At 45.3% G+C, this 14420-nt stretch overlaps 1 protein-coding gene across 3 annotated transcripts in view; it reads right to left on the reverse strand.

Moving 5' to 3' along the window:
• Window positions 1–14420, reverse strand: part of SRPX2 (sushi repeat containing protein X-linked 2) — a 1035003-nt gene that overhangs the window by 237304 nt on the left and 783279 nt on the right. For all 3 annotated transcript variants that reach the window (XM_069612957.1, XM_069612956.1, XM_069612958.1), the window contains one exon: window positions 7942–8068. In XM_069612957.1, the coding sequence (XP_069469058.1) occupies window positions 7942–8068 (127 nt within the window). The remainder of the gene's footprint in view (window positions 1–7941; window positions 8069–14420) is intronic.

Consider the following 14420-nt stretch of genomic DNA (forward strand, 5'->3'; position numbering starts at 1 on the left):
ACGTATTACAAGTTGGAAATGTTCATGCTTTGCAGAACAAAATACTCATCTGTTTGGAAAGGTCAAAGAGCTTGAATCTCTTTAAAAATCCTGTTGAGGAGAACGAGAGCAGGAGGTTTGGGCGTTCCAGATATTTACCAATAATATCTAGCTGTCCAACTCTTGCATGTGTTTACATGGGGTCTAATGTCATCTCCCATAGATGGCTACATATAGAGCAGGATTTATCACTGATTCCCCTAGCACAACTCCCCTTTACTAATGCTAAACTATACTCAGGGGATTTCCCTCTTCTAACATCAAGAGTTGGAACAAGGCAATTGGGAGATGGGGGGTTGCTCAAGGTCTGGGACTACTATCCCCAGTATTTGGTAACACAGGTTTCTCACCAGGGGTTCAAAGAAGGGGTTTTGATCAATGGGAAAGGGGTGGGCTGAAGGAATTAAGGCAGCTATATAGAATATAAGGATGCTACGCTCCAGAGGTTTAGACACATAAATCGTGGGTGTCCAGAACCATATTTCTTAAAATTCCCTTCAACCAAAACACATTCTGGGATCCTCCGTTTGCGTTTTAACCTCTGGCACACTAGAGAAATCCTAGTGAGGCGTAAAGTAATCCCCAAAGAATTACACTACTGTCGATTTTGTTTAAATGAATCAACGAAAGAAACCTTAGAGCATTTATTGTCATTGTGTCCAGCACTGATATCGGAACGTTTCAAATGTTTCAGACAGCATTCTATCCACTTAGGAATGCTAGACACCGAGGAAAGATGGATTCCGTTATTGTGCACTAACAATATTTCTATACAAATAGCAATGGTGAATTTTCTGGTTTTGCTCAAACTGGATGTATAGATTTTTATGTTGTGGTTGGTTAATTGTAAAGTTTATTTTTTATACATTCTGTTTTTATTTCATTTATGATGCTAATTGTTATTAGCATCATTAATGCCAAATTAGGTTTGAACAGTTTCTTTCCTTGTTTTTCTTATCTCTGTCGATTTGTTAAGTTATTTGTTTGTATTGAAAAGTTGATTCAATTCAGCTAATTCAATAAAAAATAAAATAATTAAGACAGCTATAAACAGAAGGAGCCCCACCGACGTTCACAGATTGCAAAACGACATTTAGCCTTACTGAAAATGAGAGCTTCAGATATACACAGCTGCGTCACTGGGCCTCCAACATAGAAGTAAAGAACAGAGAGACTAGAGCCTTATCTGCTCTTGAACTCACTTACTTAGCAGACTTGACCAAGGTGAAAGTGTCTACGCTCTACAAGCTCTTGGATCGTTTTGACCTGCAAGAACGTTGCCATACATGCTGAAGTGGGAGCAGGATCTGGGCACTGTGACAAATTGAGGGATTCAGCCACTTTCCCCAAGAGGGGAGCCCCTTCCTGTGAGGCTAGGGAGGTGAGCCTGCTATGCCATATTCCCCCTAAGCGTGGCGGTAAGCAGGACCTCAAGTGGAGAGACTCCTCTCTTGGGGATAAGGACTCCCTTGTCCATAAGGAACTCCTTTTTCACCCTATTCAAAAACTCACAAAGACCATACTAGTTGACAGATGGCCAAACTCCTCTTAAGTATGCTATGGTGATATCTTTATAGGAGATGAGTACCCGATGGGTACTGAGAATAGCACTGAGAAGAGTACGAATGTAGGAGTAATAAAGAGTATGGACCTGTCAGAGTGTAACTCAAGATTATATTGAGAAGAAGAAGATCAGTGGAGTTAAGATGAATATAGGTCAGACACAGAAAAAGGACTCCCTTTCCCATGAGGAACTCCCTTCTTACTATCCCCCAAAACCCAGTACAACTTCATTAACTAACAGACAACTAAACTCCTCTTACACGTATTATTGTAATATAATACCAGTGGAACAAAATCAAACTGGTACTGTGAAAAGTACGAATATAAGAGTAATGAAGAGTGCTTGTCTTTCAAGTATTGAAACGAAGAAGCCATCGGGAGTCATAGTGAATATGGCCCCAACACAAAGGAAGGATTTCCCTTGGAAGCCGGGGAAGCCCCAGCAGTGCATCATAAAAAATTGGAGGGCCTAGAGAACCATGAAGTGAGACCCGGGAGTTTCGAACTGGCCAGAGCGAGGAGGCTGGGAAACAGAGGGAGACGCCGCCTTATTTGCCAAAAAGCAGCTACAGAGAAGAAAGGTCAGCAGCACGCCGTCTAACCAGCAGACAGAGGGGAATCCAGAAAAGTCCCTGGAGGGACATTCATACAGGGCCATCGAAGAGCCCCATTGTTGGTGTGCCGGAGAGGCCATACGCTGACAACAGACCCGAGGAGGTCTGTTCATGGGAGGAGAACCCAACGAAAGAACAAAAGAAGGAAGGTGGTGGCGTAGAACGGAACCGAAGGAAAAACCTTCTCCCTGCTGAAAACGCCAAAGGGAAATGATGCATATCAGAAGAGAGACACATGAGCAACCAGAGAACCATCCTGACAGACCACAGTGAAGAGAAAGGGAATGCCAACCCGGTGACGCAGACCCCTTTCAATACAGCTGCTGAGGAGAACGGGAGTCCCAGGGAGCAAAGCATAAAGAGTGAAGATCACTCAGGGACCCTGCATCCTCGTCCCCGTGATTGACAGAAGTATATAAAGTGTGAAGATCACTCAGGAACCCTGCATCTTCTCCTAGCGATTGGCAAAAGTATATAAAGATTGAAGATCACTGAGGAACCCTGCATCCTCGTCCCAGTGATTGACAAAAATATTTAAAGAGTGAAGATCACTCAGGGACCCTGCATCCTCGTCCCAGTGGTGGGCACAAGTATATAAAGAGTGAAGATCATTCAGGATTCCTACATCTTTGTCCCAGTGAATGGCAAAAGTACATAAAGAGTGAAGATCACTCTGGGACTCTGCATCCTCGTCCCAGGGATTGGCAGAAGTATACAAATGACTCAGGGACTCGGTGCACTTGTTCCTCTGAGTGGAAAGACTGTGAGAGAAATAAAAGTCAGCCAGATTTTTTGTATTGCAGTGCTGTTGTGTGTGTATAGCAGGCTTTGCTGCTGAAGGGTTTTGGGGTAAAGTTGGAAGAAATTAATATTTTTTATCATATAAATAAACTAAAGTAATTTACAAAAAAGAAAAGAAAAGAGTCAGACAGAGATGTTGTCTACACATCCCAGTGAGAAGAAAATGATTCTGAAGTATACCAGAAACAAATATATACGGGCCTGGGAAGACCCATTGAAATAATTAAACAAATTGTTACAAGGAATAGTAAGAGGCTATTTAAGGATACCCTATTGAAGCAATGTTTTGAGTGGTGTAAGAGTCAGACAGTGACTTGTCTTCATGTCCCAGGAAGAAGAAAAGGATTCTAAAGAGTATAGGAAATAAATACACACTGACCTGGGAGGATCGATTAAAAAGAACTGAAGGAATTGTTACAAAGAAAAGCAAGATAATATGTGAAGATACTATACTGAAGAGACTTGTGCTAAGTGGCATCCCAGGAGAAGGTAGTCATTCTTCTTGTCTTTTGTTATGTATCGATAGTGGTAGGATCAGCTTAGGCTAGTTTCTGATGGACGACAGACTATTGAGTTTGGACTTCACATCTGTCGACGTGCACCTTAGTTTAGTTTTGTTTAGTTTAGTTTTGTTAGGTAGGGCACCCCATGCACTAGGGTAGTGCAGCGTTTTCTTTATTATTTGAATAAAAACAAGTTGATCACATAATAGTCTGACTCCTGTTTCTGACCTACCACAGCACCCATATTGGGGAGGAATCATGGGATCACATCTGGGCTAGTTACTGAATTTCCTGATGCACCACTGACAAAGAATGTCAATTAAAGCTATGCTATTGGTGGTAACTCCCAGCAGAAAGGCTCCACAAAATGACTCAGGGATATGCTGGAGAGGTTGCAGTGAGGTTGGGACGTGCCTACGTATGTGGTGGTCATGTCCTTGGGCCCAATATTTTTGGAAAGAGGTTTATTCTCATATCAAAGCAATCACAGATATTAACTTACCGCTGAATCCGCTTATCATATTCTTGGGAGACACAAGGGAAGGAATCTAGCCATTGCAAGGAGAGGTGGGGCTCTGGTCTCACACCACCTGCTTGCAGCATAAACCACAATAGCGTTTAACTGGAACACGCCTGAAGGGTCAATTATACAAATATGGTGGGCTAAAATTTGGAAAATCCTGGTGGCAGAAAAAAATCACTGCTCTCTCGCTGGGCATGTAAGATAAATGTGTCGGGACCTGGCTCGCGTTTAACATCCATGTTAACAACACACGCCTTGTTGTGTATGAGCCTACTATATATAAGTACTTGGCTTTACTGTGAATGGTAGGACTGTGTGGATATAGTGGTGTGCCAATGTCTGGTCTGGGTGAAGTAAATGGGATGGGGCATGCCAGATTCTGGGTTGTAAGTTTGGGGGGCGGGGGGATTAGAGGAAATAACAATTACTCAGCCAACTCATGTATTGTGTTGGAGCATTGAATGCCAAGTATCTGTCTGCTTTGTGGCAATAAAGTTGTTTAAACAAAAAAAAAGAAGAAAACTAGACCCTGACCATCTTGTACTCAGGCCCCCATAATAAGTCAATACTCCCTGGGCCCTCCATCTGCAGACAGGAAGCCAAGCACCTCTTTTCCTTAGAACCCACCCACTCCACTGTAACGTACATCTATAGACAGCAACCCCTGTCTTTCATACGACTGCACACAACTAAAACTAGGGAGTCACCAACCATGGGCTCGAAAAAGTAATGCATTTATTTGTAAATATACATGCATTTAGTATAACACTTCATTGCTTCAGAGCTAGGTGTGCACTTTATAAATCCCATACCTACATGCATAAAACATCTGTGGGACTAAAAAGTAAAAAACATAACTTATTTCACTTCTCAGCCATGAGAGTGCCATGGCTCAAAAGCAGTGTTGCCAAAAAATGTGATGGGTAGAAGGTTATGAATTCATCTTAGCCAATTCAAATGCCCAGGGCAACCTTCCAGACGATAATTGCTTTGTCTGACTCAATCATTGCAGAAAGGGACCAGCCATATCCAAATCAGTCTGGTACTGATGGCAATAGGCACAGTCCAACCAAAAGTCCCCTTTGCATGAAAACACAAGACATGTTTCCGCCTTGTTTGGCCTCATCAATGAGGTGCAGCTTCGTTCCCCCTGTGCAATAAGCAAGAGACGCAGTTAAGATGCATGACGAAACAAGTTCTCTAAGCAATGGCTGCCTCTTCTTACTTCCTCACACTTGCCCCACAGCGACATAGACGTGTAGCCTGAGAGGCTGTTAGTATACCTACTGCTGTTCCGTTCATTCACCTTGCATGTGGGCTAGTCTGAAAAGTATGGATGAGGACTGAAAGCTAATCTCACTACACTCGTTAACCCTTTCACTCTCCTTAGGACATATCTATATGTCCTCATTTTCAAAGTAAACCCTGAAGTCCCAAGGGATCCCATAGTGCCCTAATCTGCCGGCCCAGAAAGAACTCATGTGGTTTTGACACCTGCCCATTTAAACATACCAAGATACCTGGACACTTTGGGATGTAAAACCTTGTTCTGCGATTAATGAAAGGTAATTGTGATATGCTTGGCTTGTGTAATTGGAAAAAACAGGATAATTGCCCCATCCCTGAAATTTCACTCAAATCCCTGAAACTTGCTCTGGAAAATATGATAATTAAAATAAACGAGTTATTTGACAAAGTCCCTAGCCTAGATGTTAGGGCAATGGTGGGGTAGCCACAGGGGCCATGTGCCATTGCCTGGTCTGCGATCCTGAGCCTGGTCACAGTGTGGGAAGGATCCTCTGGCCTACAACTTTATGTCCAGTCATTTGGCAGGGGCTTGTCACATTGGGCAGAACCATGTCCCTGTTCCCTTTAAAGTGACTACACGTGTGGGCAATGCAGCCATATTAGAAGCGCCCAATCATACAACCAATACCAGAGATTGCCCTATGGAATAGTTGCTGGACCTCCTTGCATGGCATTTTCAGGTCAGATAGGGTAGTGCTTGGATTGCCAGGGAGGGAGATTTTGACTGTTTTTTAACCACGCTGAGAACTTTGACCCAAGAAAAACAAATTGTATGTTCAAAGTGTGGTGCCCCTCGCAGTTAGGCAGCATAAGCAGGAGACTGCACACAAGAGACCTCTATTTTACTACGTTTTATTTATCATGAAACTTTGTCTAGCGCCACAGTGTCGGTCCCACTCCAGACATGCACAAAGTGGAGTCCAAAGATGGCAGCTGGCCTTGATAAAGCCTCAAGCTGCATCTTTGCAGACCAAGGGGCAGTGTAGGGCAATGGAAAACCTGTCAATCAACATACTTTTAGCAATCAGATCCAAAGCTCGGTAACGACCTACACCTGAGTGGGGTTACGTACATGAAAAACATGGAGGCGAGACCGACCAGCTGTATACTTGATGTACTTTGTGAGAGCAGTGTGGGTTTTGTGAGAAGGAGAAGTATCTTTGGCATGGGTTGGAGGTGGAAAAAGAAGGAGATTGAGATGGAGCAGGAAGAGGGAGGCTGAGGAGAGGTGGCCAGAAAGAGGCAGAGGAGGGGAGAGGTGGAGAAGAGGGAGGTGATAGTGAGAAGGAACAGCAGAAGGTAGGGGATCACTGGATGGCTAGCTAAAGGAGGAGATAATGGAGGAAGTAGGAGAGGAGGATGGTGGTAACATCAAAGGGGAGACAAGAAGTACATTTGGGAGGAGGTTGTAGGTAATTACAAGGAAGGAGTGAAGGATAACATTCTGGAGGAGAGTAAACGAGATACTGAAGGAGAAAAGAACGATTGAGATGAAAAGAAGGTCAGCTGAGAAGTTCAAAACGAAGGAAGGGAGCAGCAGGGAAACCCAAAGAGTGAGTTGTACATGTGGGGGTGAAGTGGAGGTACGAGCATGGGCGAAGGAACAAGACTGTTGAGGCGGAGCTAGCCAACCACATGGTGGACATACCCAATTATCAACCAGCCCTTACTTCTATGACTGGTCAAGCCTAATGTGCAAGAGCATTGAGTGCCTCGATACCCAGGCAAAGAGTCTCCTCAAGAGTTGAGTCTGAGAAGCAGAGGACCTGCATCTACAGAAGGACAAGCTAAGAAGGATGTGTGGTGACACTCTAACCCCCAAGTCTGTGAGTAACTGAGAAGTGAGGGTGTGCCACAGTAGGGACCTCTATATTGAGGATTGCAAAACCCAGTCACTTTGTTGTTTGAAATCTGCAAAGTAAAAATTGCCCATTTTTGAGTTCGATTTCATTAGTTGACTAAGGTGTTTAGCAATCCCTACAAAACATGTATGTCCAAACCTTAAACTTCTTTCTGTATCATCATAATACCATCCTTAGCTTTGTGACATTTTCCAGGCATACTCCTGATATTATGCAGGTCTAGATTTTATGAAATCCCAAGAAATCTGAAACATGGTTATATAAAGGCAACCGAACAAATGATACAGTGATTCATTACCTAGTGAACATATTTGATTATCATCATAATATATTCAATCCAAATGGCAGAAAAGGGTTTGAGCCTAAAACATGTTCTATAAGCATGTTTATGCTCTGCAACAAGTTAATTCTAGATGCTCCATATGTGAGTAGAATACACACGCAGGACAAGCTGTGGTGCTGTGAAACCACTGAGCAGGTAACTTGCACGGTATAGCTAAGTATTAAATAACATTTTGAAGTAAAGAATTATATATCTATTTACAATGCTTTATGGTGTCAGCACAATGGCTAGTGCACAATTTGTAAAATATGTTTCCCTGTGCCTTATGTAATAGAACAAAAGACAGACAACAAGTTAATCTACAAAAGGACAGTGTCCTTGATGTATAAAAGGATACTTGGCATGAAATGGTGTGTGTGTAGTGTGTTAAGCTTTTGGTCCTAACCTCTTAATGACGCCATCAGCCGAATCCTTCACCAGCGGGGGACTCCAGTACACTGTGGCTGTCAGCTTATCCGGCTCCGCTACTTTCTCTCGCGATACAGGGCACTGCATCTTTGGTGGCTCGATATCTACCAAAAATCAGATAATTTAAAGTACATCATTATTATAAAGGAAAAACAAAGTAGTATCAAACATCCGAAGACTGAAAAACAACAATGATTAGTTTTAGGTTTAGACACAATCTCATAGGCCATTGTGTCCAATGCTACCAAAAATCTAGAAAACACTTTTTTATTTTTAATTTGTTGTTATCAGGGGTTTCAAAAAAAATTGCACACATTACAGGAACATTGTTTGAATGTATTACACATACCAACTTTTCATACCCACCCCAACCCCAAACAATTACCAATCATTTGCATCACAGCATCCTTCTCTTCCTCCCTCCCTCCTCTCCCCATGGAATGGAGTTTCTTCTGGCATTTATCGCTATTTATTGTTCTCATTGTCGTGGTGTGTGGACAGTTAGTTCTTTTGCTATCGCTGTATGATCATGGCCACTTGAATGAGGTGCAAACCAATTTGCAATATGGACCTCCTCAGTAGAGTTTTCTTTCAATTGTGGTTCAGCCATCTCTGAGTGTGGTCAAAAAGCTGACAAGATCTGGGACTTTAATCTTTGCACAATACAACCACTTAGACATTTATTTGTTCATGAACGCCCCCGATAATAGTTCATAAGGGGCAAATCTCCTGTGGAGGTCTGCAGTTATCTTTTCCATAGTACAAATATTTGTGGCGATATTTATCCATTCTTTCTTTCCCGGTACCCTAGTCCCCTTGCATTGCATCACTAAGCACAGCTTGTGCAGCCAGTAAGAGCGGCGCTGCCACCCCTGTCATTCTCCAGAACTCCCCTTCAATCTCTTCCAGTCCAAATAATATGAAGAAGGGACCATTAATGCGTTGGACCCCATCTAGCTCTCTGATCCATCCCAGGACTTCATCCCAAAACATCTTAATTTGGGGACATCCCCACCACATGTGCCAGTAATCTGCCATCTCTCCATATTGCCGCCAGCATAGAGGGCTCGTAGACTGGAACATCTTTGATAGCCTGTGTGGGCCATAGTGCCACCTATGTAGTAATTTAGTGACATGCAGCTTGTACTGGCTCGTTATCAATACCTGCGAAGAACCATTGCATATTCTCCCCCCCATCATCGAGATCTATTTCTGAACCAAAATCTCTTTCCCATCGGAGCCTCAAATTTACAGTTGTCCCCTTCCCAGCATCTATCAGTATCCGGTACATGGGGGAGATCAGGCCCTTGGAGCCTTCCCTTTTGTCCAAAAGCTCCTCAAAGTGGGTAAGATCTTGCTGGAGCTTTTCTTTCCACTTTCCCCTTGTAAAGATCCCTTTAAGCTGAAGGTAGGGAAAAACCAGCAAAGGACCTATACCCAGTGCTTCCTCCAATTCTATGATCGTAATAAAGTTATCCCCCCACCAGAGCTGGCCCACTCTCTCGAGACCTGCATCAAACCAAGATTGAAACCTCTCATGATTAGGGATGTCGTTGCAAACCCCCGGTGCCCAGATGTGGCTCAGGGGAAATGGCCACGAAGTGATACCTTGCATGTCCACCCCTTCCCTCCAAATCTCCCATATCGTGCCTAATATCGGGTGGTCCCTTATTTTGCTTGTAAGTTTACTTCTCTGGATCCATAGCCATTCCGCCACCGTGGCTGGGGTCAGATTGTGGTTGTCTAAGTCTATCCATTGGAGTCCTTTCTGTCCTCTTAGATGGAGGACAAGAATTCTTAACTGCGCCGCCTCATAATACCTCTTCAGATCCGGTAGACCCACGCCGCCCATGTCTTTGGGCAATGTCAGGACCCTGTATGCTATTCTAGTCTTTTTTCCCTGCCATTGAAATCTTAGGGTTTCCATTTTCACCTCCACAAAGAAGGATTTCGGGAGTCGTATCGGGAGCATTTGGAACGTGTACAAGAACCTGGGGAGACACACCATCTTCACAGCATTGAGTCTTCCAAACCAGGATATTGTGAGTTTTTGCCATTTTTCTAGATCGGCCCAGAATTTTGACAGAAGGTTGGGTAAATTGGCATCATATAGAGTGTCTAGGTCCCTTGTGAGGTTTACCCCCAAATACCGAAGTGTATCCCCACCGATCTTTAGGCCCAATTGGGTGAATCGAACGATTTTCCCCAGGTCGAACCTCTGCAGTGGGAATATAATAGACTTGGCTCTATTAATCTTAAAGGCAGATAACTGTCCATACTCTTCAATCACTTGGATTGCTCTGGGTATAGATCTTAACGGGTTCTGGACGTGTAAGAGCAGATCATCGGCATATAGTGCCACTTTGTATTCTTTCCCGCCCACCGTAAGGCCTTCTACCCGTTGGTATTTTCTGAGTCTCTGGGCGAGTGGCTCAAGGGAGAGAGCAAACAGTACCGCCGAGACGGGGCAGCCCTGCCTTTTCCCCCTACCCAAATCGAACCATCAGGAGTAATCACCATTAACTGACACCGACACCTTGGGGGATGTATACACTGCCTTCACTCCCCTTCGAAACCCAGTACCCAGTCTCACTTTGCCTAATACTGCCTCGAGAAAGCAGCATTCCACCCTGTCAAACACTTTCTCTGCGTCCACGGAGATGAGGGCCGGGTCTCCCTTGATTTTTCGTGCCTCGTGGATCAGATGCAATGTCTTTCTCATTGTGTCTGCACCCTGTCTCCCCATTATAAATCCGACCTGATCGGAGTGTATCAGGCAAGGCATTAATGTTTCTAGTCTCGCCGCGAGCACTTTCGTATACATTTTGGCATCAATGTTCAACCGTGATATGGGGCGGTAAGATTCGCACTTCCTGGGATCTCTACCTTCCTTGGGGATCACAGTAATGAGTGCTCGAGAAAAAGAGTCAGGGGCTACACCTGTGTCCAGAAAATCATTAAATAGCTTCACCATGAAGGGGAGTAGAGAGGGAAGAAATGACTTATAAAAACCTGCGGTGTAACCATCCTCCCCCGCTGCCTTCCCTATTGGGAACCTCTTCACTGCCCTTTCGATCTCTTCTGGATTGATTGGGGACTCCAGTTCATCAGCTTCTTCAAGAGAAAGTTCTGGTATCTCTACGTTTTCAATGTATTCCTCAATGCACAACCCTACTTGGCCCGTCTCGGATTTATATAGAGTCTCATAGAATTTTGCGAACGCCTCAGGAATTTCCCTTGTTCCTGAGTTTTGGGCACCATCAGCCCTCTCTATGGATGCCACAAATCTTTTGGCGCGTTGTCCCCTTAGTCCCGCTGCTAACAGTGCATCCGCCTTATCTCCCTTCTCGTAGAACTTCTGTTTGAGAAACTGTAGTTTCCAAACTATCGGACCCTCCTCTAAAATTCGGAGCTCCTCTCTCTTCTGCTTGGCCTCAAGGATCTTATCGTCTATCTCCTTGGTGGCGTTCAGCACCACTCTATCTAAGTGGGCTATCTCCTTTCTCAGTCAATTTTCTATCAAACCCCTCCCTCTCTTTTTACTGGCCCCCTCTCTGATCAGGATCCCTCGCCATGTTGCTTTTCCTGCCTCCCAGACCGTGGATCTTGCTATCTCTCCTGTGTTATTCGTCTTAAAATATTCCCTTATTTCCCTTTCCATCTCTGTCCCAAAGACAGGGTCCTTCCACAGAGATTTGTTACATTTCCACTTAGATCCCTTTCGCGGGAGGCCTGCCCAATTCAGGTCAACCGTGACCATGTCATGATCGGACCATGTGATTGGTATGATCTTCGAGCCCGCTGCCACATCCCAGAGGTCGTTCGTAATATACAAATAGTCAATCCTTGTGAAGGTGCCATGGGGTGCAGAGTAAACGGTATACCCTGACTCGTTCGGGTGGAAGCCCCGTCACGCATACCGTAGCCCATATATGTCTAACATTTCCATAGTCTCAGTCTGACCCCTATCCAGCGGATTTCGTGTTCCTGGGATCCCCTCTTGCCTATCTAGCTTAATGTCCGCCCACAGGTTAAAGTCCCCTCTGAGAATTATGTGCTCAGCGGCTTCCAGCGTTATTTTCGGGAGTGTTCTTTGCAGGAATCGGGATTGACCCGTGTTAGGGGAGTACAGTGTTGCCAGAGTGAATGTCACTTCCTTTGTAGCACCCACAATCATGAGAGCCCTACCTTCCACATCTGCCCAGACCTTGATCACTTTCATGTTCAGTCCTTTTCTAATGAGAATCCCCACTCCAGCCTTCCTCATGGGGCCTGAGCCCCAATGTACTACCCCCATTCTCGGGTTCAGATTTCCTACGTTCTTTCCCATGTACGTATTTGGTTTCCTGCAGGAACATCACATCACGTTTCACTCTTCGAAATTCACTTGACACTATGGACCTTTTCATGGTCGAGTTCAATCCCTTTGTGTTTAATGTACCCACCCTGAGGAGGTGACCGATTTGAGGGTCAAGCTCTACCGCCATTTCTAACTTAGTGTACCCGCACATAAGGCAGCACATGCACCACCACTTATTCTACATGCGAAGAAGGTTCAGTTCCTAATCTCCCTCTCCTGCCCTCCCCACCGTCAAGGCATCCGATACTGCTTGGTTATCATCACCAAGCCGAAGTCAGACCACCAGCAGAGACCGGTAACCTCACAGTCCTTTCCTTAAACAACCACCTCAACTCTGAGCCCCCATCTTCCCTCCCCCCAAACAATACTTAATCCTACAAATCTCAAACATTTCTCACAGCGAACAGATCACATTAACTGATACATCACCCAGGTCGCTGAGGTCTTGGATGCCCACCGGCCAAATGTTTTGGTGCCAGAGCTCTCAGGCATTCCTGCAGCCCCACAGTATCATTATGGTGTGAGGACAGGATGCCAAAATTAAGTGCAACGTTTGTGTCGCTGCATGTCCTTGGGCCCAATGACTCGTTCCGGAGTACCCGAAAACAGAACGTGTTCCTGGTGCTTCAACAGCCGTGATAAAACAGACTCATCCCGGGTCTGACCGCTCAGAGCTGGCACTCGAGTGCATACCATTGACTGTCAGTCTTGTAAGGGGTACCACACCCTCCTAGGTTGCTGTGTTAGTGGTTCTACATCGACTCAAGCGTCCAACCCCGGGGAGGCTTTCACCCTTCTATATTTTCTGGAGCCTGGGATACGTCTTCACCTCGGCCCCTGAATGAGCCACTGTCTGTCGTTGTCTCCTTTCTCACCATCGATAGGTCCATTCTCCTGGTTTCTGAGAAGCTCAGCTATGAAATTCTTAATGTTTCTCTCTGTTCTCCATCTCTTCCTCCATCCTTCCAGTTCGAACAACAACGAGAATGGGTAGCCCTATCTATAGCGGACTACTTGGTGTTATAGCCATTTTGTGAGGGGCATGCACATCCGTCTTAGGGCGAGAGTTAGTGATGACAGATCTTGGAAGATCGTGACTCTCGCTGTGTCGAGAGTGATATGGCCGCTGCATTTTACTTTTTCCAAGATTCTGGCTTTGTCAGTATAATTGTGGAATCGTGCTAGGATGGTCTTCGTGTCTCAAGCAGCTCCCCCAGCTCTGTGTATTCTTTCAATCTTCGTTTCGTCAATTGAATCATCTTCAAATAGGAGTTTCATAATTTCATGGAGAATCCTTTTTAAGTCCTGTTCAGATGCCCCTTCTCTCTCCGGGATGCCAAAAAGTTTGAGGTTGTTCCGCCATTCACGGTTTTCCAAATCATCCATCTTTAGGCGGAATTCCTCTTCCCGGGTCTCGATCTCAGTTATTCTCTGGTCCATCTGTGCCTAAAGGGTGCCCAATGAGGTCTGATTATTCTCAACTCCTTAGAGTCTCGCCTCCATTTTGTCGATCCGCTGGGTTATTCGGTCGACCTTCCCTCAGATGTTTGCCCTCATGTTCTTGGCTTCTTCCAGCAAGGCTGCCACATCTCCCTTGGTCGCCGCAGCCTCTTTCCCCGAGGTCGCCATGGTGGTTTCATGAGGGGTCTCAAGTTCAGTGCGAAGTGGGAAGTACCTCTATGTTGCCAATGTATGCTTTATTTCCATGTACTCTGACCCTCGAGCATGTGCGTCATACGCTGCTCTCTGTGTGTGGTGTTTCCACCTCCTTGCCACCACCCCTCCCCAGAGACGTCCTCGTCCAGAGGTTCTGTAGGTGGCGCGACACTCAGGTCCCTGCTCTCGGTGTGCAGTTCTGACTGTACCAGTTTTCTTCCAGGCCACGTCACGGAGGAGGGCACACGCCCCAATGGTGGGGGCCTAACCCTTGCACTGACCTGAGTTGCTGTTTGGTCTGGGAGGACAGCGAGCACACTCCACGATGTTTACTACAAGGGGTTGGCGTTTGGTGTTGGGGGTCTCCTGTCTTCAGATAGTGATCTCCCCTTGTCTGATCAAATAGTTGTGGACCACAAGTATCCTTCACCCCTCTCGGG

The sequence above is a fragment of the Ambystoma mexicanum genome, chromosome 5p, assembly GCF_040938575.1.
Source record: "Ambystoma mexicanum isolate Mex_15411 chromosome 5p, UKY_AmexF1_1, whole genome shotgun sequence".
NCBI classification, from domain to species: Eukaryota; Metazoa; Chordata; class Amphibia; order Caudata; family Ambystomatidae; genus Ambystoma; species Ambystoma mexicanum.